The following is a 27,076-nucleotide window of genomic DNA, read 5'->3' as shown; positions in this document are numbered from 1 at the left end:
TGCACTAGGAAACCAAAAAATTTGTGACTTGCTTTATATGCAATATTTGCTTTATTGCAGTGCTCTGGAACTGAACCTGCAATATCTCCGAGATCTGCCTGTTTGAAAACAAGAACAGGGTTATGTGGGGTGGAGACAGAAGAAGTGAAATGCAGAAAACAAAGACTATTCTAGCATAAAATGGCCAGCCTATCACAGCCTGAGATCAGATGTCACCACTGTAAATGATCAAAAAAGTAATCTAAAAATTATAAGAAAAAAGTAATTAAACATATGTATAATTTAAAAAACAGATGGGTCATATTTTATTAACATGCTATTTTACCCATATGTACTTTATGTCTGCAGTTAGTTAATGCAAATGTAGTAAGTTTTCTATTAAAAAGGAAATTCTGGCAAGGAATTGTAATGCTAGATCAACATGATTGGCATGTGTAAGACATCATAAGGTATTTATGAAAGGTTGCATTAAAACTTAAGGTTTAGTTAAGGTTAACATATAGGTTAAGTTACAACTTCGAAAACTCTTAACCCAGTGATGTTTGATATTCTAATTAAGCCATAAAGGAATTAAAATTAACAAAGGAAATAGCTGAGAACAGCTACGTGAGAACTACTGACAGGAATGTATTCAGATCTAGCTGGAACCAGCAAACTACCAAGGAAAGAGAAGAAAAAGCAAGATAATTTGCAGGAAACACCTTATTACTTGAAAGAAGGAGATTACTGAAAGTAAGTATCTCCTGGTTAATGAAGTAGATGGTTTTGCTATAATTAGAGATGACACTGGAAATGAAAAACAGGAATAATCTGCTATGGGGGAAAAAAAAAGCCCAGAAGCCCTTGGTTTATACAGCAATGATGCTTGCCTGGCTCTACAGACCAGAAACCTCCCTTTCCATCCCTGCTGGGAGTTTCAGGTCGCATCAGTGGCAGTCAGCAGCATTAAGGTATAGTGTTGGTAAAGGATCACCTTTCAGAGCCCCTGGGGATCATGAAGCCTCATGTCAGCAACAGGTGCAGGTGGCTCTAAAAGGTTGTTGACTCTGCACCTCTGATCAAATTAATCAGGCAATTCCATGAAACAGATTTTACTTATGTGGACTGACAAGCTGATTTTATGTAAACATGGACTACAAATCATCTTTTTCACTCCAAGTAAAATTATTTTTCTTATCACTTTCCAATAGAAGACAAAATTTAATCACTGGCAGAGAAGGCTGAAAACAGATTATGGAATATTACTGGATGTATTTGGAATGAACAGCCTATAACAGCACAAGAACACTAATGGTGGGAAACCATTAGTGAGGCTTAAGATCAATTTAATAGATTGTGACATGCAATTTTAAAAAGGACAGAAAATATCACAGTTGCACTGCATGTCAGGGTATCAGTGCATAAATGCTTGTTTCAGACTTGCAGATATGTATACACACCTAGGTCTGTACTGGGTTACATTACATACTGAAGGCCATGGCCAAAAAAGTATGAAAACCACTGGTGTAAATAGTTGAGGAAGGTATAAAGTTTGTAATGAAACAATTGTAAGGCTCAAATGCAAAGTTCAAATACGGAAACTTGGAAAAATATCAATAGGTAGGTTTGTACCTCTCAGTTTCATGCCTACATGGACTGAAGTTTCAAAATACTGGGAACAAATTACTACTTGAGATATATTCTTTCTTTCCCTCAGGATGTATGAAACCTGAGAGTACAACTTTTTTCAGGTTATAATGGTCACCAGTTGAAAATTATACACTAGATCTTTAGGGGGATGAAGGCTTGAAAACTGTCTAAAATCTACATTAACATTTGTTTATTTAATGGCTAACGTGTACAAAATAAAGATGAAGAAACACATACTTATTTTTGTAGGGCATGAAAAGAAAGACAGGGGCTGGTCTTCCTAACTCTTGTTTTTCTCACCTTGAATCTTCCTTGCCTGGCCTGAAAAAAAACTAGGAAATTTATGCAGATGATGACTTTGGGAAAGATGGATGGGTTGCGACTTGGAACATCTTGCAAGGAGATGGACAGTTAAGAAGCCATTACTGGGACTTCCCTGGTGGCGCAGTGGTTAGGGATCCGCCTGCCAATGCAGGGCACATGGTTCGAGCCCTGGTCCAGGAAGATCTCACATGTTGCGGAGCAACAAAGGCCGTGTGCCACAACTACTGAGCCTGCGCTCTAGAGCCTGTGAGCCACAACTACTGAGCCCACATGCCACTACTCCCATGTACCTAGAGCCCACTCACCGCAATGAAGAGTAGCCCCCACTCACCACAACTAAAGAAAGCCCATGCGCAGCAACGAAGACCCAATACAGCCAAAAAAAAAAGAAGCCATTATTTATTGACATCATTCTCTTTCCTAGTGGAAACTGAGATAGTTCTTCTGCTAACAGAGTGGTTGTAAGACTATCATTTTAAAAATATTTCTTTGCCCACGTCAATTAAATCAGCTCCTAGAGGCTGCAGGAAAGTCAATGGGGATAATTATGTCTCTCTTGGTTACAACTCCAAAGTTAAAGCTCAGTAAGGGGACTTCCCTGGTGGTCCAGTGGTAAAGAATCCACCTTCCAATGCAGGGGACGTGGGTTCGATCCCGGTCAGGGACCTAAGATCCCACATGTCGTGGGGCAACTATGCCTGTGAGCCACAACTACTGAGCTCACATGAGAGGACCCGCCTCAATGAGAGAACCCGCCTCAATGAGAGAACCCGCGTGCAATAAACTATGGAGCTGTGCTCTGGAGCCCACGCACCCTGGAGCCCGCACGCCACAACTAGAGAGAAAACCCGCACACTACAACCAGAGGGAAGCCTGAGCACTGCAACGAAGAGACTGCGCCATAATGAAAATATCCCGCATGCTTCAACAAAGATCCCATGTGCCTCAACTAAGACCGGACGCAGCCAAAAAAAACAGCTCAGTAGGATGGTTTTTCTATTTGAATCTCTGAGTCACCAGGTAATTTATTCCACAGAAATAAAATCACTAGTACCCAATGACATTTGGATTGGGGTTTTTATTGCTGTACTTTCTATATTAGTAGTAAAAAAAACAAGGGAGATGGCAGAGAAATGAATGCCCATCAATTAAAAAATGGGTAAATGATGCATGTTATAGCCACATATTGGATTATGTAGTGATGATTATTTTTAAAAAGAGATAATCTCCGACTGGGAGGGATTTCTTGCTCAAGGTACCATGAAGGAGAAAAATTAGTATATTAAAAATAAGAATGTACATTTTCAAAATTTTGCATTAATATAAGGTATATACATGTTAGTATATGTAAAAAATTAAATAAAAAGATATTTTAAAATAGGACATTACATTCCTACTGATGCTGTCAGGCAGGGGGACTGGCACACTATGGCCCTAGCCCTGTTTTTGTGTAGCTTAAGAACAAGAATAGATTTCACATTTTTTTAAATGGTGTAAGAAAAAACAAAGAAGAATATGTGACAGAGACCACATATGGCCAGCAAAGCCTAAAATATTCACTATCTGAACCTTTAGAGAAAAACTTTGCTGACCCCTGCTCTAGAGAGTATATTGCCTGTTATGACTCTGAATGTTAACTGAGATGGAAACAAAAAAATTATAGAAGTGAAGTAATTTGTTTTGAAATTTTCAATTGACTTTCCTTCTCACCCAGGAGCATCCTTGGCTACACAGGTGTGACCATGGCTTCTGACACCAGGGTCTGAGGACTCAAAAACATTACTAAAATGTTTGGACTCGCATATATGTCCAACTTGGAAGTACCACTTCAAAAAGAAAATTACAGGCCAATATCTCTGATGAACATAATGTAAAAATCCTAAACAAAATATTAGCAAACTGAACTCAACAACACATTAAAAGGGGCATACACCAAAATCAAATGGGATTTATTGTAGGGATGCAAGGATGGTTTGACATCTGCAAATCAGTAAGTGTGATACACCACATTAACAAAATGAAGGATAAAAATCATTTTATCCTTCATCAAAAGCAAAAGAAACAAAAGCAAAAATAAACAAGTGGGGCTACAGTCAAACTAAGAAGCTTCTGCACAGCTAAGAAAACCAACAATAAAACGAAAAGGCAAACTACTGAATGGGAGAAAAATATGTGCAAATCATATATTTGATAAGGGGTTATATCCAAAATATAGAAAGAATTCATACAATTCAACAGCAAAAACCAAACGATCTGATTAAAAAAATGGGCAGAAGACCAGAATAGACATTTTCCCAAAGAAGACATACAGATGGCCAACAGGTTCATAAAAAGATGCTCCACAACATTAATCATCAGGGAAATGCAAATCAAATCCACAATGAGATTATCACCTCCCACCTGTTAGGATGTCTGTTATCAAAAAGACAAGAGATAACAAATGGTGGCAAGGATGTGGAGGAGAGGGAGCCCTTGTACACTACTGGTGGGAATGGAAGTTGGTGCAGCCACTATGGAAATCAGTATGGAGGGTCCTCCAAAAACTAAAAATAGAACTATCATATGATTCAGCAATTCTACTTCTGTGTATTTATGTGAAGAAAACGAAAACAGTAACTCGAAAAGATATATGGGGCTTCCCTGGTGGCACAGTGATTAAGAATCCACCTGCCGGGCTTCCCTGGTGGCGCAGTGGCTGAGAGTCCGCCTGCCGATGCAGGGGACATGGGTTCGTGCCCCAGTCTGGGAGGATCCCACATGCCGCTGAGCGGCTGGGCCCGTGGGCTGTGGCCGCTGGGCCTGCGCGTCTGGAGCCTGTGCTCCGCAACGGGAGAGGCCACAACAGTGAGAGGCCCGCGTACCGCAAAAAAAAAAAAAAAAAAAGAATCCGCCTGCCAATGCAGGGGACGTGGGTTCGAGCCCTGGTCCGGGAAGATTCCACATGCCGTGGAGCAACTAAGCCCGTGCGCCACAACTACTGAGCCTGTGCTCTAGAGCCCACGAGCCACAACTACTGAACTCACGTGCCACAACTACTGAAGCTTACGCGCCTACAGCCCATGCTCTGCAACAAAGAGAAGCCACCGCAATGAGAAGCCCATACACCACAACGAAGAGTAACCCCTGCTCACCGCAACTAGAGAAAGCCCGTGCACGGCAACAAAGACCCAACGCAGCACAAAATAAATAAATAAAAATAAATAAATTCATACAAAAAAAGAAAAAGTATATGCACCCCCATGTACACTGCAGCATTATTTACAATAGTCAAGATAAGGAAACAATCTAAGTGTCCACTGATGGATGAATGGATAAAGAAAATTCAGCCATAAATAAAAATGAAATCTTGCCATTTGCAACAATACGGGTAGACCTTGAGGTATTTGAAGACAAATGCCGCTCAATCTCTCTTATATGTGGAACTTAAAGTCACCAACCCCCGCCCCGCAACAAACACACAAAACCAACCAAGCTCACAGATACAGAGAACAGACTGTTGGTTGCAAGAGGCAGCAGTTGGGGAATGGGAAAAATAGGTGAACTGTTTTTTTTTTTTTAATTTAAGTAAATTGAATAAAATTTTTTTAAAAAACCGTAGCTAGGTCCAGAGACTGTTTAGGTGTTAGGGGATGCAACGGGGAGAAGAGAGGACAGAATGGGAAAATAAAGAGCTGGGCATCTGAATGAGGAAGTTAATGCAAGAGTGTCTCACTTGAAATTGCTGCATGGGAAGGGTAAATTATAATGTTGGCACTGATCTTTTTTTTTTTTTTTTTTTTTGTGTTACGCGGGTCTCTCACTGTTGTGGCCTCTCCCGTTGCAGAGCACAGGCTCCAGACGCGCAGGCCCAGCGGCCATGGCTCACGGGCCCAGCCGCTCCGCGGCATGTGGTGTCTTCCCGGACCGGGGCATGAACCCGTGTCCCCTGCATTGGCAGGTGGACTCTCAACCACTGCGCCACCAGGGAAGCCCGGCATTGATCATTTTTGATATTTCCTTTAGTTGACTGGCTATTCATCTTTTAGGAATAATGGCTACCTATCCATGAATACTCAAGGACACCTAAACAGAATTAGGACAGGCATTCATCAGTTGACAAACAATACTCTAGAGCATCCCTCCATCACACTGATTTATTCTATACCTATTAGCTGCCTCAAGGAGGACCGAAGACAGTGAAAGACCACACGTGCATTAACCGATGCACTCAGTCACGGCACAGAGCAAAGCAAGCCAAGTAACCTGAAGCAGAAGCAGAATTCTGACAGGTCTGATGGGCAGCAATGGGCCAGTGCAGCTGGGACAGGATGAATGAGCTAGAATATGGAAAACTAGAGGGGGTGAGGGGACAGACACCTCAGGGCCTGACATTTTCTGACTCATGTTTCAGGAGGGGCTCTCTGGCTTCTGGGTCACTGCTGGATGGTTCTCACCTGAACACCCTTCTCTCTGGGTCTCCGTCTCCATCATCAAAAGCTCTTCTCTCTCCAGCTGGAATATAAGCTCCGGTTTGAAGGGCTGATTCCCTGAAAAAAGGCAAGGACAGCAAAAGTTTTAAATTTTGACCAAGTCCCACTTGTGTGGTTTTTTTCTTTTTTTCTTTTCTGAATCATGTTTTGGGGATCATATCTAAGACCTCTTTGCCTAACCCAAGGTCATGAAGATTTTCTCCTGTGTTTCTTTCTAAAATTTACATTTTACATTATGTCTCTTATTCATCATGAGTTAATTTTTTGGTAGATGTGAGGCATGCAAATATATGCATACAGAAGTCCAAATGCTTCAGCACCATCTGTTGAAAAGATGATACTTTCTCCACTGAATGGCCTTGGCACCTGTAGTACATCTAAAATAGTCTCAGAATTGCTTATTCCATATCAAAGCAAATCCACTAAAAAGTGTTCAGGATTGCAAATCATTCTCCCATCCCCCTCCCACTGTACCTAAAACTAAGGGTATAGAGTTATACACTGTGTTCCTTAGCTACTTCCATGAATTCTTTCTTTTCTCTGTTCATTGTGGTTAAGGTATTAATTTCAAATACAATTCATTTTTCTTTTAGATTATCATCCCTTTGCCTTCTTATTTGATTTACTCTTCAGAATGTGTTGAACCAACATATTTTCAGAAGTCCAAACTAGATAAAAAGGTGTATTCAGACAAGTGTAACTCTCTCAAACATCCCTTCCACACTATTACCTTCCACCCACTTATAAGAAACTAACTTCATGATTTCCTGATTAATCCTTCCTGTGTTTCTTCTTATAAAGGTCGGCAGATATTCATATATTTACTTATTTTCCCTTCCTCCTTACACAAACTAGTATACTACTAATGCTCTTTTGCACTTTGTTATCTTTAGGGAAATTTCCTACAAGTGAACTGGGAAAAGATAACTCCATAGTTCTGTTAGATATTGTCAAATTCCTCTCCTTAGGGGTGGTATCGAGTTGAACTCCTACTTTCAATGCATGAAAGTGTTTTATTCCCCACAGCTTTGCCCCCAAAATACAGTGTTATGTTTTTGAATTTTTGCTAATCTCATGGATGAAAAACGGTGTTTCAGTATAATCTCTCTTATTTTGAATGAAACTGAATAGCTATTCATATGTATACATATTTATATCAATATGTGTGCATGTATATGTGTATGTATATGAATATACACACACACAGACACACCCCTACCTCCTAGCTCTAAACCCTGAGACCAGGAAACAAAGAAACCACAGTGGCAAGGACAGTCCCCAGCATCCAGACCTTGGTGTTAAATACCATTCCCCAATAAATGAAATATATGATTCCAGAGCTGGGGCAAAGTGCAGGATGAGCCTGGGACAGCATGCTACGCTCCCAAATAAGACAGTGCTCAGAAAAAGGCTGGGGGCATATTACAAGGGCAAGGAGTCAGCTTAAAGGGGTCAAATTTGGAACAACTTTAGCAAGATAATTATTACAGTAATAAATTACAAATCATTTTTATAAGAGAATTCACAAGTCCCTACAAATAATAAATAAATGGTTAAGAGAGAGGGGCTCTTGCTTTCTGTAGAATGCCAAGTGCTCACTGCTACGTGTGAAGGAAGCACGAAGTCAGAAAATCATCGTTTGGTAACTATCGTGGTAAAGATTGGATATGGCAAGAATCATCAATGGATGCTAAGTCTATAGGGAAATGTTTGCGTGGTCTTAAAAAGTGTTGCCTTGTGACTGCAAGAGGAAACAAAGCAGTAATCTTACAGTGGAGAAATTGGACATCTTGACAGGGTGATGAAAATTAGCATCACTAACGAGGGACAGATGGTGTGTCCCTAGATGTGATACCCTCAAAAGGACACACCACTACCAACTGCAGAGGTCCAGCCAGAATGGATCATCTGAATCTAATTATGAGGAAATACTAGGAATGCTCTATTAAAAATGGGGGGAGGGAGTAGCAGTATTCCTTAAAAAGTCACAGTCTTAAAAGGCAAAGCAATGCTGTGAAAATGCTCCATATTAAAGGAGGCTAAAGAAACACTGACAGCTAGACTAGACCCTAGGCTGGATCTTGCCCTGGAGAGAGAAGAATATGCTTTAAGTTATATAATTGGCTCCACTGATAAAATTAGGGTATAAATGATAGATTGGATAAAAGGACTATATCTGCACTGGGGATATGTAAGAGAATATTCCTATTTCTACCAAATATACTGTTCAGTGAAGTATTAACCTTGCCCAAAGAGAGGTCTGGCTTTTGCCCTCAGCTCTTGGGAGATGATCTCTAAGCACTGGCCATGTACTGCCTGATAAGAGTGTCTTTTTTTACCTGGAGGCCCTGGGCCGCACCAGAGAGTTTAACAATGTGATTTATGGTGGGGCCTTTAGGTTATGTGTATCAGCTTTCCGGGAGTGAGGGGGCGGATGGAAACCAAAGTCAGCCACGTAGGTGCCCAACCACATCTATGTGACCAAGCCGCAATCAAAGCTCTGGACACCAAGGTTTGTGTGAGCCTCCCTGGTGGGCAACACTCCTCATGTACGGTCACCCGTCACCGATGCGGAGACTGAGTGCCGTCCACGACTCCACTGGGAGAGGACAGCTGGGAGTTTGTGCTGGAAACTCCCCTGGACTCTGCCCCAGGCATCTCTTCTCTCGGCTGATTTTATCCTGTATCCTTTCCATGTAATAAAGTGTAGCTGTGAGTATAACAGCTTTCAGTGACTTCTGAGAGTTCTAGCAAACTACTGAGGCTCAGGGGATCCCCCGAGCTTGCAACTGGTGTCAGAGTAAGGGGAGTCTTGGGATTCCTGAACTCTGCATATACACGGAAGTATTTAGAGATAACAGGGCCATGGTGTACATAAATTACCCTCAAATCGTTCAGAAAAAAATTAGGTATATACATATGTTTTCATACATATACATAAATATTTATGGAGAGAGAAAGAACACGCACATAAATGATAAAATTTAAATGGGGTAAAATGTTACTATAGGTGAATCTAGGTAAAAGCTGTATGGGTGTTCTTGTTCTATACTTTTACTTTTGCAAATTTTCTGTAAGTCTGAAGTTATTTACAAATACATTGTTAAAACAAAAAACAAAATACCTGTTAAAAATCACATTTATAAACAACTACAGTGGGAATTCCCTGGCGGTCCAGTGGTTAGGACTCGGTGCTTTCACTGATGAAGGCCTAGGTTCAATCCCTGGTCAGGGAACTAAGATCCCGCAAGCCGTGTGGTGTGGTGCCCCCCCCACACCAAACAAAAACAAAAACAAAAACAACTACAGTTACTGGAACCCTGAAAGACAAAGAAGCTGGAGCAACTCACTAAACTGATTTTATGACAAACCAGTGGGGCAGCACCACAAGCTGCCCATTTATAGTTGAAAGGACAGATTGCTTTCCTGGACAGAAACATCAGAAACATCTTGTCTCTGCTGCACAGGGATTATTAGGACTCCCAGGTACCCAAGCTCAAAGAAGGAGTCCCAGAGCTTCAAGCAACTACGCACACAAAGACACCCCAGGAGGCTGACACTGCGTCACAGAGGGCGCCCGTCCTCACCCACTGAGATCAGGTTCCGGAAGTTCTCCAGCATCACGTCTCGGTACAGCTTCCTCTGGGCAGAGTCCAGCAGCCCCAGCTCCCCCTCGGTGAAGACCACGGCCACGTCCTTGAAGGACACTGGCTCCTACAATACCAAACACACACAGACTATGTTTATGGAAGAGGGGCAGCACTGAGAAAGTGTCAAGAATGGGAAGCTCTTCTGGATTCCGAGGGACCGAGTCAAATTTCAGTAGCTGCCTGCTGTTTGCTTTTCACACTGCCAATTCCATTCACCAGAAGGGCTGCAGGAAAAGAAATCCTTGCACTTTAAATTGCTGCCTTTTGTTAGTACTCCTATAGGTAAGTCCCTGGAACTCTGGTGCATCGCGTGGGCTGCTAGAAAAGCTTTAGTTCCAACAGCGTGTGATGGAGTCTGTTTTCCCTATTTTATACACTTATACCACTTATTTAATGTGCTGATCTTACAGGGCACGAGTCACCCTTACTGTTCGAGTATGTAGCTCCTCCTCTGTGCCCCATCTAGATGTGCAGCATTTATGGGCGCAGCTCTGGAGCCTGAATGCCTGTGTTCACATCAGGATGCTCTGCTGTGGGACCTTGGACTTGATCCTCATCCTCTCTTCATTTGCAGGCTGATAACTGTACCTTAGGGTACTGGTAATAAAACGAGTGACTATAGGTAAAGCACTCAGGACCAGTGACTGGTACATAGTAAGTACCCAATAAATGATAACTATTATTGTGATGATGATGGAAGATGATGATGATGATGATGACGACGATTCCGGCATCCCACTTCAGGGCTGCATAGTAATTCAAGAAATTGATGACTGAGAATATAGTGAACTGATCCAAATAATGCATGCTTAGTTTTAGATTACTTATTATAAACAATGTTGCAAAAATCTTTCCATATAGACCTTAGTCCCTGGAACTCTGCTGGTTATCTCCTTAAAATAAATTACAAAAAGTAGAAATGGTAATGTTGAAGAATAACAAACTTTAAAGTTTTGAAACCATAATGGCAGATGTTTCCTCCAAAAAGATTTTTCTTAACTTATTCTGTTTCCAAGAAAGTATAAATCCCTAAACCTCTATACCCTGGCCAACAATGGACATGAATATTAAAAAGAAAAAATCTTTGATAATCTCAGAAGTCAATTTGGGAAGTAAAAACTAGTTATCTCAAAAAATTTTCACGGAACTTCCCTGGCGGTCCAGTGGTTAAGAATCCATGCTTCCACTGCAAGGGGCACAGGTTCGATCCCTGGTCAGGGAACTAAGATCCCACCCGGTGCGGCAAAAAAAATTTTTTTCACAAAGATGATTAGTAATGAAGATCATTCCCTTTTCATAGGTTTGCTGGTCATCTCTATTTCTTGTTTTGTAATAACATTCATTCATTTGGGAATAGTAAGGCCTTTTCTTCCATGTATGTTATAAAGATTTTTCTTTCTACCTTGCTATTTGTCTTTTAATTTTTTGCTATAGGGAAATTTAAAATTTCTATATGAAGACTTGCTCAACAGTGTATTTGTTCTGGCTGGAGCTCTGAACATCACAACTTCAAGTCTTGGTCTCTGAATGAGAACTCTGGTTTGTTTTTTTGTTTGTCTGTGTGTTTGGGTTTTTTTTTTTTTGCCCCTCTTTCCACCCAAATGGTATGCCTGATACTCTTAATCCAGAGGCAAAGACTTTGGAGTTGGCCAGATACTTGCCTACTGTAGGAACTTGAACAGGTCTTCAACTTACATGAACCTCTTATCTTCATGTTTACAGTGAAGATGATTCCAAGCCCCTCTTAGAGCAGTGAATAGCACGACAGATGGAAAGTGCCTGTGTGTCTTATAGTATGACTAAAATTTTAAAAGTAAGTACCTGTAATGCTCTAATAAATTAATTCATGAATGGTGTGACACACAGGCACACAGACACAGACACACACAAAGAAAGCTTTCAGGTCCTGGAAAGAAAGAATTAGCGCTTTTTGAATGAAAACAGCCAACACTATTTTTTTCTGAGTTCAGCCTCAGTATGACCCTGTTAGACAAAACCATCCTTTAAGTAGTCATTTTACAAAGGTACCACTTAAGAAAAGAAAATTTTTTTTAAGTTTTGAGTCCCTAGAACATAAGGACAAATAGTATCAGAATTCTCTCAGAACTGCTTTTTGAGTAAAGATTAGATGTAGAGAAACTGATACTGTTGTGTAAAACTGTGAGAATCCTCATGAATTTAAAAGCTTGTGAATGACGAATAGTTAAAAAAAATAGGGGAGAGTGTGTAACAGTTCATTGAAATAATATTAGATGACAAAAATTAAGAGCTATAATTTTAAGTGAAAAAAATTCAAAATTGTATCTATTATTACAAGTATAGTTATGAATGCACAGGAAAAATGAGCATGGAAGACACAGGTGATTTGTAAGCAGGGTAATAACGTGTGGGCCCCATTTTAAAAATTCCTATTCTCTTTCACACCATTAGTTGTGAAATACAATGATAATAAAAACTGAAAAGGGAAATTAAAAAAAAATGAAACAAAAGAGCACGGCACACAAATGGTATTAAACGTCCGCTGTCATTCTTTATGCTTGGCAAGGAAGAGAAAAAAGGTGTCCACTTACTGAGAAATGAAATACGTGTTAAGTGACGGAAATAAAAATCCAACTCACCTGGAACTTGATCATCTTCTCCGTTTCCTGGGGAAAGGCAGAGACCTGAAGAGGCACAAAAGGTAAAAAGAAAGAAGCCATGAGAGAGGGGGAAATGCATCTCTGTGCAAATCAGAAAAAGGTGTCCCTCCTCCCAGGCACACACACCTTCACAAGCAGGGTGTGGGCTGGGGTCCAGCTGCCACTAGGCTATCCTGGCAGGATGCCCACGAGCATGGGACAGCCTGCACCGCCATACCTGGCAGTTCTCACACACCTCGACGTTCCCCAGGTACTCATTCTGTTCCTGGGAAATGTGGGAAAGGAGAGACAGTTAAGTGGGAGAGGAGAGGTACTGGTTAAAAGTGGCCTCTGGGGACAATTCGTTTTCAAAACCTCACACTGCTATAAAATTGCTGTATATTGGCACTGCTATATATTTGCTATATATTTTTAATCATGGTTAAGTTAATCAACCTCTAGGTTTCCTTTCTGCAAGCTGCAGCATTGGGATCGTAATAGTGCCAACATTGTAAGACTGCTGTTAGGATTATGTGCGTGAGTAGTGGAAAACTGTTGTAACTATACCAATGTTTTCTATTATCTTGTAGCTGCAGAGAAGCAGATACTATTCTACATCATAAAACTGTCCTTGCAGATGGGGTAGAAAGAAATCTGCGTGGCAGAGATTATGGCTTTTCACTTAATAAGTTGTTGCCCTGATAAGAACATTTGTTTAGACACTGAGCCCACCCTTCTGAAAAGTTTAGTGGCTGGTGAATATTCCTCCTGAAGCGGGAGGAGGCTCAACTGGTATTGATACTTCCCTCTTCCCATATATATATATATGGGAAGATATAATAAAGATTAAAGAAGCCCGTGATGCTACTATATCTGTATAAAGCATTGGCTCACTGCTTGACCCTTGGGAGGATTTGGAGAACAGGAGTGTAATTTCTTGGGTTCTTCCTCAAGGTTATTTACTGTTCTCAATAGTTATTTACTGTTATTTATCTTATTTACTATTCCCAAGCAACTTCAAAGTCATTTGTGGAAGAAGAACTCAAAAAAGGGCTAATCATGGGCTTTGTGGCCACAAACTGTCTCTGTGGAATGCTGTTCTTTTTGTTCTTTTTACAACCTTTCATATGTATTGGGTTGGCCAAAAAGTGCCTTTGGTTTCTAAGTAAAAAATAAAAGACACATTTTTCATTTTCACCAAGAATTTTATTGAACAATGTATTCACCTTTTGTTCCACTACCTTCTACCATTTTTCAGGCAACTTCATATTCCATCTTCCCAAAACTTTTTACCTTTCTGAGCAAAAAACTGTCCCAGGTGCCTTTTACAGTCTTCCAGGGAATTGGAATTTTTTTCTATTAAGAGAATTTTGTAAAGACCAAAATAAATGGAAATCCAAAGGCGCAATGTCTGGTGAATATGGCAGATGAATCAGAACTTCCCAGCTAAGCTGTGACAGTTTTTGCCTGGTTATCAAAGAAACATGTGGTCTTGCATTATCCTGATGGAAGATTTTGCATTTTCTGTTGACTAATTCTGGACACTTTTCGTCGAGCGCTGCTTTCAGTTGGTCTAATTGGGAGCAGGACTTGTTGGAACTAGTTGTTTGGTTTTCCGTAAGGAGCTTATAATTGAGGGCTCCCTTCCAATCCCACCATATACACAACATCACCTTCTTTGGATGAAGACCGGCCTTTGGTGTGGTTGGTGGTGGTTTATTTCACTTGCTCCACAATCTCCTCCATTCCACATTATTGTACAGTATCCATTTTTCATTGCCTGTCACAACTTGTTTTAAAAACGGAACGTTTTCATTACCTTTAAGTAGAGAATCGCATGCAGAAATATGGTCAAGAAGGTTTTTTTCACTTAACTTACATGGAAGCCAAACATCAAAGCGATGAACATAACCAAGCTGGAGCAAGTGATTTTCAACGTTTGATTTGGATATTTTGAGTACGTCGGCGATCTCTCGCGTGGCGTAACGTTGATTGTTCTCAATTAATGTCTCGATTTGATTGCTATCAACTTCAACCAGTCTACCCAACCGGGGAGCCTCGTGTTGCTCGGGGAGCAAGACATCTCCAGCATGAAACTTCGCAAACCACTTTTGACACATTCGATCAGTCACAGCACCTTCTCCATACAGTGCAAAAATCTTTTTTCACGTTTCAGTTACGTTTTTACCTTTCTTGAAATAATAAGGCATAATATGCCAAAGATGTTGCTTTCTTTTCCTTCCATCTTCAATATTAAAATGGCTACACAAAAATTCATAAGTCTTTTTTTAAATGCACACTGATATGACAGCTGTTACATACAATCTAACAAAATTGTTTAGAATGAAGTTAAAGACAACTAAGGGCTACTAGAGCCATCGAAAGGAAAAAACCGAATGAACCTTTTGGCCAACCCAATAAGAACCATTCTTAGCTGGGGAGGAAAAGGGGATTTACAAAAATAAGCCATGGGCAGTAGTTTGCCCACCTGCATCCTTGACCCTGTTAGCTTTTAACACTCAGCTGCTCCAGGATACCTTTTAACAGGTTTGGCTGCAGCCTTATTAATTCCTAAAACTTTGCCAGTCTAATAAAAGCAGGGCTTTGCCCAAGAGCCCAGGCTATAGAATCAGGCCACCAAGCTTCAATCTTGATTCTGCCACTTACTGGCAAAGTAAACTTTTACAAGTTAATTAACCTCTTGATGCTTCTGTTTCTTCATCTGTAAAATGGCAATAAAAATAGGGTTATTATGAAGAACAGATGAGTTAATGCACCAAAGCATTAGAAAGCCAGTGAGGTTCATAATAAACACCTAATAAATGTTAGCTATTATTTGTATCATCCTCATTATCACCATGAAGTATACAGAAGCCACACATTAGCCTTGGTTTGTTTCTAACTATATTTGCTTTAGGTAGTAATTATCAATAGGTGTATATTACCCTTGGAATATTCTGAAAAAGCTGGTGGCTTCGGCATCCCACCAAAACTTTCTGAGACAAAGGACAGGGAATAGTTATACTGTTTATTCTCCCACATGCATTTTCAGAAAATTTGAACACAATCTCATATAGCTGAAGGTTCCTATTTTCTGCTGCCTGTTGGAAAATTACACCAACCCCAAACATACTGAATAACTCTTTTCTCCCTATACTTGGCAATAAACACAATGAGAAATTGACCTAGTCCCTGCTACATAGAAACCTGCAACTGAGTGGGAGAAACAGATCAGAAACAAGGAGCAGAAACTCCAGTGAACTCAGACAGGTCAACAGAAATTGCTAAAACTGAAGCTTATGCAAGTAATGTGCACTCTGTTGTATTGATAGCATGTTCTAGAAATGTCAGCAAGGTCAAGTTGGTTAATGGTATTGTTCAGGTAGGAATAATCAGTTTTGTATTCTTAATGAGTTTCAGTCTGCTTGTATTGATTACTGAGAAGAGTGTTGAAATCTCCATATTTAATTGTGGATTTCTCTATCTCTTCTTTCAGTTCTGTCAGATTTTCTTCATGTAGTTTGAAGCTCTGTTGTTTTCTGGGTGCACATTTAGGATTGTTATGTCTACGTAGTGAATTGACGCTTGGTGTAATGTCCCTACTTCTCCCTGGTAATAGTCCTTGTTCTGAAGTCTATTTTGTCTGATATTAATACAGTCACTCCAGCCTTTTTTGATTGATGTCTGCATGGTACTTTTTTTTTAATCCTTTTAACATATCTATACCCTTATAGCTAAAGTGGGGCTCCTTTAGACAGCATATACTCAGTTTTTGTTCTTTATCCAATCTTAACAATCTTTTAAAATTAGCATATTTAGGTCATTAGCATTTCATGTAATTTTTAATATGGTCAGATTTAAGTCTACAATTTTATTATTTTCCCCTGTTTTTCCTTCTTGATTTTCTTCCTCTATGACCCTTTTTCTGCCCTCTTTTGGGTTCAATTTTTTTAGAATTAAATTCATCTCTTTTTATCTATTAGTTTTTGGCTATTATCACCTTTTTTTTTTTTCCTCCTCTGGGGCTGCAATATACATATCTTTCACAGTGTACTTAGTGTTATTATTTTACCAATTCCCCCGTTCTTTAATTAGTTGTCATATGTATTCTCTATATACAGTGCTCTAGCCAAGAAAGCTATAAATTTTATTTTAAACAGTTGCATTTTTAAGAGGAGAAAAACAATATTTTATATTTACAAAAAAACTTACTATTTTTGTTGCTCTTTTTTCATTTCTGAAGTTCCTAGTTTCCATTTGGTATCATTTCTGTTCAACCTAAAGAACTTCCTTTAACACTCCTTGTTAGCATAGGTGTGACATTTCCCCCCCTTCTTCCTGAAGGAAATTTTCACTGGATATATAATTCTGAGTTGACGATTTGTTTAAGCACCTCAAAGATGCTGTTCCAATGTTTTCTGGCCTACATGATTTCCAATGAGAAATCTGCAGATGTATGAATCATTGTTCTACCACATATTTTCTCAAGAATTTTTATCTTTAATTTTCAGAAGTTTATGATGTATCCAGAAGTGATATTTTCTCTAACTATTATAGCATTAAACAAGAAGTGAATAACAAAAAGATATCTGGACAATCTCCAAACATTTAGAAATTAAACAGCATACTTCTAGCAACCAATGGACCAAGTCACAAAAGAAAGTAGAGCAGGGACTTCCCTGGTGGTGCAGTGGTTAAGACTCTGTGCTTCCAATGCAGGGGGCCCGGGTTTGATCCCTGGTCAGGGAACTAGATCCCACATGCATGCTGCAACTAAGAGTTCACATGCCACAACTAAGGAGCCTTCGAGCTGCAACTAAAGGAGCCTGCCTGCCATAACTAAGGAGCCTGCCTGCCACAACTAAGACCCAGAGCAACCAAAGAAAGAAAGAACGAGCATATTTTGAATGGAATGAAAATGAAGACACAACATATCAAAATGTATGAGATGCTGCCAAAGCAGATATTCTTTAAAAAAATGTATTCAATGATGTATATATTACAACAGAGGAGGAGTCTTAAATCCATTATCTAAGCTAAGAACTAGGGGAAAAAGGGCAAATAAATTAAACCTAAAACAAACAGAAAAAAAGGAAATAATAAACATATGACAAAAGTCAATAAGTCCAAAATAAACATAAAACATAAATTGATGTAACTGAAAACATGAAAACACTAGTCAAAATCAGCACTGGCAAAATATGGCCAATTATGGTCCACTGTTTCTTTTTGTATAGGCTGTGTGCTAATGATGGTTTTTAACATTCTTAGAGATGGACTGAGTTTTTTAAATGGTTGGGAAAATTTTTTTAAAGAATATTAAGACACATAAAAATTACATGAAATTCAAATTTCAATGTCCATAAAGTGTTATTGGAACATTATCATGCTCATTTGTTCACATATTGCCTATGGCTGCTTTCATACTACAGCAGCAGAGTTGTGTAGTTACAACAGAGACCGTATGTGCCCCTCTCATTTCTTTATACTGTTGCTAAACACAGTACAAATCATAGTGACCTAGCTATAGCTCAACAGCAATTGAAGTATCACATGTGTTTTTTAAAGTATCGCATGTAATGATATACCACAACATTTAATTTTTTTTATTACTAGCACATAGTCATCATGTCAAAACAAGAAGAGAAAAAGAGACTTCAAATGTTGCACTTTTAAGGCACATTGGAAGTAAAATATTTTGTTACAGAATTAGATGGCAAAGCCTTTTGCCTTTTATGCAGCAACAACATAGCTATGCTAAAAGAATACAATATATGCGAACATTAGCAGACTAAGCATTCATCACAAATATGCTCAATTCACAGTAAAGCACTGGTCAGAAGGATTTAAAAATTTTAATGAAACGTCTCATTGGAACAGATATTCTTCACAAAAGTAATGAAAATGAGGCTGTAACCAAAATAAGTTTTGGATATTCAGATATTCAGCTTCTATTTCTGTCCCAAGCAAATAAAGCAATTTAACGATGAGTTAATTAAATCATGTTTGACTGTGGCAGCCAAAGAAATGTGTCCTGAAAAAATAAACTTTTCTAAGATTATTAGACTTTGGGCAAGAATCGTTGCTCAAAGAGTTGAATACAATGGGAACACTATAGTCAATTAAAATACAAGGGAAATAATTCTGATAAACTTTATTTGGCTCTTGGCAATTCAGCATATGTCACAGATGTTGCTCGGTAACTGTTTATTGAAGGAATCATTGCCAAGTTTGAAGTGACTAATCAGTAAGTCACCAGAATAGCCTGCATGGAACAACTACAAGTGAAAATATTTTCAAAGAAGTTGAAAACATACTAATTCAGTGTAACCTGAAGTGTAATCTTCTGGACTGTGTGAAAACTGATTACAAATTTATAAAGCTGCTAAAAATGTAAGTTTGTAGTCGATGGTTCTTTATTGTATTATTCATCAGCAGGTACTTTGGAAAATATTTTAATATATCAGGTGCTGTTGAAGCAGCAGCATCAACAGTGAACTTCATTTACTCTCATGGACTTAATCATCAAAAGTTTCATGAATTTCGTCAGAAACAGAAGCTAAATATCCCGACTTGCCTTACCACCCAGCAGTTCAATGGCTGAGCTGCAGTAAAGTTTTATTGTGATATTTTAAATCTCGGGCTTTCTAAGTGAGAAAAGCTGCCCTCCACCACTATTATTGAATACTGAATGGCTTTGGAAATTAGCTTTAGCTGCAGACTTCATGATGTTTTTTAATGAATTCAACCTAGAAGGCAAAAATAGCACTTATACTGTAGTAAAGTCATTTCAATGACAACTAATTTTGTTTGAATCCCAAGTAGTGCCAAGCTACTTTATAAATTTCCATTGTTGTCAAAAGTTAAAACAAGGCAGATCTTCATTCCGCACAAATTTTTAGTGTGATGCAATTGCCAAAACTCAGAATTGTACACTAAAAATAATTTTACTGTATGTAGGTTAAACAATAAATGTTAAAAATTAAATGAGGCTGTTCAACAAGCACTTGTTCAATCTTAAAGTAAATAAAGATCACCTGGGGCTCCTATTAAAAGTAAGAGCCTTAGTCCCACCCCTTCAAAATTCTAAATAAATTGACATGAAACTGGACCCAAGGACCTGCCTTTATATAGAGCTCCCAGGTGATAATGCTGCTTGAAAGCAGCCAGAGAAGAACAATGCATTACCTACAGGGGTACAATGATTCGAATGAACCCAGATTTCTCATTAGGAACCATGAGGCCAGAAGGAAGTAGCACAATACACTTTTAAAGTAGTGAAAGAAAAGAACTGTCAAAGCAGAATTGTATACTAAAGATAATAGTTTAGAAAAATATTTAGGAATGAAGGTGAAATAAAGATATTCTCAGATGAACTAAGAATTCACAGGGAGCAGACTTGCTCTAAAAGGATTGGTGAAGGAAAACTTTCAAAGGAGATAAAAGAAAGAAATTTGCATCATCAGGAAGGAGGAGCAACAGAACAGTAAATACTCGGGAAAATATGATAGGTTACTCATCTCGAGTTCTTTAAAATATATTTGACCATTGGAAGCAAAAATTATAACACTATAGGGTTTTCAAGCTATATACATGCAATATATGACAACTAGAGCATAAAGGTAATGCATTAGTTTTCTCTGGCTCCTTTCTAGTTTCTTTCTTTGTCTTTCGTTTTCAGCAGTTTGATTATAATGTGCCTGGGCTTGGATTGCTATGAGTTCATCCTGTTTGGGATTTGCTCAACTTCTTAAAAGAAAACCTATAGGGCTTCCCTGGTGGCGCAGTGGTTGAGAATCCGCCTGCTGATGCAGGGGACACGGGTTCGTGCCCCGGTCCGGGAAGATCCCACATGCCGCAGAGCGGCTGGGCCCGTGAGCCACGGCCCGCAGAGCCTGCGGGTCCGGAGCCTGTGCTCCGCAACGGGAGAGGCCACAACAGTGAGAGGCCCAAGTACCGCAAAAAAAAAAAAAGAAAACCTATAAGTTACACTTAAGATACTAGAAAAGAGAAGCAAAATAAACCCAAGTCAAGCAAAAGAAAGGATATAATAAAGCTAAATACAGAAATCAATGAAACCAAAAGCAGTTGTTGTTTTTTTTTTACCATAACAAAAACTCTAGCAAGAGTGGCAAAAAATAAAAGAGAGACAACAAAAGTTACCAATATTAGGAATGAAAAAGTAGATATCATTACTTCTAGAAGAAAATATAAGAGAAAAATCTTCCTGACTTGGAATTAGGCAGAGATCTTAGACATGAAAGGAACAATTCATAAAAGAAAACACTGATAAATCAGACTTCATCAAAATTAAAAACTTTTGCTCTGCAAAAGACACTGTTAAGAGAATGAAAAGATAAGCTATAGGCTGAGAAAAAATATTTGCAAAGGACATATCTTGACAAAGGACTTGTATCTAGAATACATGAATAACTCTCAAACATCAACAATATGGAAAACACAACTCAATTACTCAATTTAAAACTGGGCAAAACACTTTAGTAGAGAAGATAAATAAGCTGAAAAAAGGTGTATCTGCTGAACATCATTAGTCTTTAAGGAAATGTATATAAAAGTCACAATAAGATACCAACACATGCCTACCATATGGCTAAAATTAAAAAAACAAAACCAGAAAATACTAAGTGCTGACAAGGATGTGGAGCAACTGGTACTCTCATATATCATTAATGGGAATGCAAAATAGTAGATACCCTGGAGAATAATTTGGCCACTTCTTACAGAGTTAAACATACATTTTCCTTATGACCCAGCAATCCCATTCCTGGTTATGAATTCTAGAAAAATAAGCAAAGAAAACCTTGTACACAAATATTTATAGCAGCTTCTTCATAAATGCCAAAAGCTAGAAACATTCCAAATATTCTTCAATGGGTGAATGGATAAACTATGGTATATCCATAAATGTAATATTAATCAGCAATAAAAACAAAGTACTGATACACAACTAGGATGAATGTCAAAGGCATTAAGCTGGGAACAGTTCTTGGAGCTCTCTGAGATGCTGTTCCCAGGTTATAATCCTCGATTTGGCTCAAATAAAATTTTTCATTAAAAAAAACGCATTATGCTGAGTTAAAGAATCCAGCCCTAAAAGGTTACATGTGGTATAAGGCCATTTGTGTGACATTCTCAAAAAGATGAAATTATAGGGTTATAGTGGTCACCAGTGGTTACAGATGCGGTGAGGGGTGATTATAAAAGGAAAATAGGAGAATGTTTTGGTGTGATGGAACTGTTCTGTGGCTGATGAAAGTGGTGATTATACGAATCTACACCTGTGGTAAAATTAATAGAATTGTATCCCAAACAGGAAAAAAACAGTTAATTTTACTGTACGATGATTGTTTTAAAAAACCTGCTTCTCATCTGTAAAATGAGGGTAATGATAGGTTTGTTATGAAAAATAAGTATCTGTAAGTCACTGGAAACACTGCCTGGTCATAAAACACAATCTATAAATGTTAGCTGTTATCATTTCTATCAATGTATATCTCAGGAAATTTGTTTTAGATCATGAAAATAATTGCTCATAAGCATTTCAACAATCTGAAATAGATGATGGATTCTACAGCTCACCAACATTAAAGATTAAGGAACGTCTCCATGGGTTATTTCTATTCTGTTTTGTTACCTAATTCCAATTTCAGGAATTCTGCACTGCAAACTCTTGATGCCGGCAGTCTGTTGAGTAGCTACTCTAACTCCAAACCCTTGCCAATCTTGTACTGTGTGCTGGGCACACAGAGAAAAATATGACATGGTCCCGGCAACAGAAGAACTTTCAGTGTATGAAAAGAGAGAGATGAGAAACAAAGAGCCCCAAGACATAGGTAAGTCAAACTGTATACGGGAAAACAAAGAGCATTGGACTTTGGAACCATCCCTCTCCAAAGTGCAATGCTCGTGTCCCCTAGCTTTCTCAAATGAGTGCCATTCTCCAAGCTGCAAAAATAAAAACCTTGGAGTAGCTGCTAACATCTCCCTTTCTTGGTCTTGGATATAAACAATGGATGATAATCAATTTTTGGCAATTATAACAATAAATCAATCACTATCATACTGACTCAATGTTGGGGACTTGCTCTAAAATTTTGAAACAAAAAAAAATTGGAGCAGGGGTGTGTTTATACAAGACTGACAAATGTTAACAAGGGTTGAATTTGGGTGATGGTTCCACAGGGGTTCATTATTTTATTCTTATTACATTTGGCTCTGTTTGTAAATTTCCACAGTAAGAACTTAAGGGGAAAATAAAACCTATGATACCTATTTTGAAAAACTTAAGTAAAAGTCCAAAAATAAATCTACAGAACAGGAAAACATTAAAATATTAATACTGTTATCGCTACATCCTGTACTACATCCTTCATAAATTTTCTTCTGTATAATATGCAATCATTATTTTCATAATAGAATATGAACTATATTATTTCAAATAAAACTCAATTAAATTGCAGATAACTGAAAAAAATCTCATCAAAAACTCAAAGCTTTCATGACCCTCTATAAAAATCCAAACATGCCTTCTCAACCTGACACTAAACACATTAAGAACTAAGGCAGCAGATCGAAACTACCTAAATTCAAAACCCAGGTAAGCCTCTTACTAGCTGTGTGACCTAGGATAAACAACTCAGGCTCTGTGTCTGTTTCCTCATCTTTAACATGGGAATAACAGTATCCCCAGTTCCCATAGGGCTCTTGTGAGGATTAAGTATGTTCATTCATATAAAGCTCCTAGATTAATGTTTAGTACTAAATGTTTAAACATTATCATTATTACTCATGCCCACGTATTCCCCCATCCCTTCCTGCATTTATTCAACAAATATCAGGGCATCTTTGTAGCAGAATTTGCCCATGAGTGATGGAAATGTCTTCTCCCCTGCGAAGAGATGACATAAAAGGAAGAAGGATGCTAAGCCCTAGTCAGGTGACTCTGCTGCCTGCGGCCAAAGGGTCATTCCCTCCTCACTTCAGCCTTTTGCAAGAAGTAAGGCTGGGAGAGGAAAAGAGGCTGAAAGAAATCAGAACTTCATCAGTACTCCCGCATAAATCACAGTGCACATCCCAGACAACAGCCAGAAGTGATCCTCTCCAAAATTTTTAATTAAAAAAATTAGGAGTCTGGGTTCATCCCCGATTCCTTCAGGGATCAGAGAAGGGCCAGGGACACTGTAGCAGGAGCGCTGACCCACAAAAGCTTTCAGGGACCTGAGCGCTTTTCAGGAAATTAAAAAATACTAGTAACAAGAGACCTTGTGATTTTTAACCACAAGCCAGCCTCTGTTCTAAGTCTTTTCCTGTACATTCTCATTTAACTCTCACAATAGCCCTATTAGGTAGACACTAAGGCCAACTTTAAAGAAGAGGAGACAGAGACATGAACATACTCGCCGAATATACTGTTAGGAAGCGGCAGCGCGTGCTGGTGGTCGCGAAAAAAGGGGGGGAGGCAAGTACAGAACCCAGGAGACTCCCAACCCCAGAGACATACGGCCCTGGCCCGGGCCCCTAAACCAGGGATGCACCAACAGTCCCACGCTCCAGGAGGCTCATTCAAAGGGAGCACCACCCGCGCCCTTCGCCGCAGATGGCTTCCTTCCCCAAGGTCGAGGGCCGGGTCGCTACTGGCCCACAACAAAGCGAAGAAAGGTCAGTGTAGACGCGGGGAGAGGGGCTCGGGGGAGGGGAGGCTCACCTTTCCGAGAGGAAAGAAGGCCGCGGCCTCGCGTACCTGGGACGGAAGTGACTCTGCCTACAGAGACCTCCTGGACTACGCTTCCCAGAATTCCCAACGGGAGCAGGGACACAGCCTCATCCTCCTGTAGCGGAAGTTATCCAACTACGGTGTTCCCGGGCTACACTTCCCAGAATTCCCAGGCACCTCGTCGCCTTCCCAGGGCGGAAGTGCTGGCTGCTATACTGAGCGTGTGGATTGTACTTCACAGCGTCCCAGAATGAGTTTCGTAACCCCGCCTTCCTGGAGCCGAAGTGCTTCCAAACCTAGAGCGCTCTACTACACAATTCTGTATCTCCTTAAAGGCGCCTTTTCGGAGCGTAACTATCTCTGATTCTGTGGATCTTCTGAGCTGCCATTACCGAATCTCCTGGGGGGCAGCCCTTTCCGCAAGACCGCCTTTTCTCTTTTGGGTAGACAGTATTTGGATAGTCAGTATTCTCTTTAGGATAGTCAGTATGAATCAACTCTATACTGTTAGTCGAGCTTGGTCTTTCTCTCCCTTTTTTCTTCAAAAAAATTTTTTTTAAAACGTGACCAAAACAAAGAAAACTCAACCAGAGCAAACTCTATTTACTTATCCACCTACCTATTCATAGAAACTACCCATAAAGGCAGACTAGAGAAACTTGAAATATGAAAAAAGAAGAGAGAAAGGGAAGGAGGGAGTAAGGGAATAGATTATATAAAGAAAGCGATTTGTAGGCAAAAAATGCAATACTAAAAGGAAATTGTGCTGCCTGCACTGGGCACTGAATGTAAGGAATACAGGATCTCAACCTTACTTTAACTGGATTGCTTCTTTTATTCTGTATGGGTGTGAATGCATCTAGAACTCTTGACACTGCTACCTCCCATGAGCTGTTCATGCCAAGATCCACAAGAATGGACGTGAATGCCAAGAATCCACAAGAAGCAGATGCAACCACTGACCAGGGCATAAAGCAGCAGCAGCAAATATTTTCCACATTTCCTTTGCTTTAATTGCTAACTATGAAATGTGGGTCATAAGGCAAATGGAAGGAGCTGTAGTGATACAGATAAAACATTCTAATATGGGAAGGGATAAATCCTTTATGAAATCTTGAATTTTTTTCTTTTTTGAGCTTCTAATATCACATCACCTATTTTCACCCTGCTCTTGATATCATAAATACTATAAGTTGTCAGAAAACTAGCAGAAATAAAGAAAAAAAGAGAGGAGAAAGTTTAATTGCCCACTCTTCTCTTGGGGAAGAAATACAGATTGTTTTCCTTGGGCTTCCCTGGTGGCTCAGTGGTTAAGAATCTGCCTGCCAATGCAGGGGACACAGGTTCGAGCCCTGGTCCGGGAATATCCCACATGCCTGTGTGCCACAACTACTGAGCCTGCACTCTAGAGCCCACGTGCCACAACTACTAAGCCCGCGTGCCACAACTACTGAGCCCGCGTGCCTAGAGCCTGTGCTCCACAATAAGTGAAACCACCGCAACGAGAAGCCTGCGGACCGCAACGAAGAGTAGCCCCCGCTCGCCGCAACTAGAGAAAGCCCGCGCGCAGCAACGAAGACCCAACACAGCCAAAAATAAATGAATTTTTTAAAAAAGAAATGCATATTATTTTCCTTTATGCAGGTACATTAATTGTATTTGATGTTATATCACTTGACGCTCTTGTAATCTAGAACAGCTCCCCCTCCCCTTTTTTGTATGCCCTTCACCTACTGAACTAACTAGATCAGTTGTCATGTAGGATTGCTTACATTCTGCATTTGTCCGATGGCTTTTTTGACCTGGCATTTATTGCCCTGAAACTTTGATATATTCTGTGAACTGGAGGTTAAAGTTTAGATTTTTGGCAGGGATAAGGAAAATATGGTGTTGAAAATAGCTGAACAAGGTCCCATACAGTGTCCAACTGAAACCAGTTCTAATGCTGGGCAAGTACTCTCACTAAGGAGTAAAAGAAAAATGACATAACAGCCACTATGTGAAAACGCGCAGTGGTTTAAAGACGGGGATCATTTAAAGAAATTATACCACGTGACTCTTTAACAACCCCTCCCAAAAGGAAATGTCTTTTTAAAAATACTTATCTAATACGTAGCTCACGTATTAAGGAAGATCAATCTGATAAAAGGTAAGTTTGGGGGATAAAATGTCAGGGAAATTTTAAAATACACTAGACAAAATAAAGGAAATGTTTTGTATACTTACGCTTCCAGTAATAATAAAATAGGTAATTTGGGACAAACATCTGGCACATGAAAGGTGGATACATTTTTTTAAGTATTGGAAGGCATCAAAACACAAGGTAATGGAGAGTTAGTGGGCTAAAATTCAGAAAAAGTTGGGGAGTCATGTACTAGGGGCTGCTTTTCTCCTGGGGTGATGGTCTAGTCAAAGAGCCGAAAAGCCTAGAAGCTCTGTAGCACTCTTGACACCCATTTGGGGCTAGGGGAACAAAAGGTGCTGGAAATACCTATAAAATACATATCTTTTCAAGCACACATAAAATATTTACAGAAAGGGGTCATAAGGTGCGCCAAAAAGAATAACAACAAATTTCAAAATATTGAAATAAAATTAAATGCTTTCTGAATACAATGAAATTCAGCCAAAAATCAATAACAAAAAGATAAT

The 27,076-nt window shown here is 39.4% G+C and overlaps 1 protein-coding gene across 2 annotated transcripts in view; it reads right to left on the bottom strand.

The window, feature by feature from the left end:
- LOC132509858 (zinc finger protein 112-like) overlaps nt 1-24,454 on the bottom strand; it is a 30,875-nt gene extending 6,421 nt beyond the window's left edge. Inside the window, exons 1-5 of one of the 2 annotated variants that reach the window (XM_060131372.1) lie at nt 24,416-24,454; nt 12,836-12,976; nt 12,691-12,735; nt 10,010-10,136; nt 6,387-6,479 (exon numbers count right to left, since the gene is read on the bottom strand). In XM_060131372.1, the coding sequence (XP_059987355.1) occupies nt 6,387-6,479; nt 10,010-10,136; nt 12,691-12,705 (235 nt within the window). In that variant the 5' untranslated portion in view covers nt 12,706-12,735; nt 12,836-12,976; nt 24,416-24,454. Of the gene's footprint in view, nt 1-6,386; nt 6,480-10,009; nt 10,137-12,690; nt 12,736-12,835; nt 12,977-16,902; nt 17,158-24,415 lie in introns of those variants that run through there. The other variant, XM_060131373.1, reaches the window with a different exon arrangement.
- Between the last annotated feature and the right edge of the window lie 2,622 nt (nt 24,455-27,076).

This window comes from Lagenorhynchus albirostris, chromosome 19 (genome assembly GCF_949774975.1).
Source record: "Lagenorhynchus albirostris chromosome 19, mLagAlb1.1, whole genome shotgun sequence".
Classification (NCBI taxonomy): Eukaryota; Metazoa; Chordata; class Mammalia; order Artiodactyla; family Delphinidae; genus Lagenorhynchus; species Lagenorhynchus albirostris.
The sequence above is the reverse complement of the archived record's forward strand: the minus strand, read 5'-3'. Positions and strand labels throughout refer to the sequence as shown.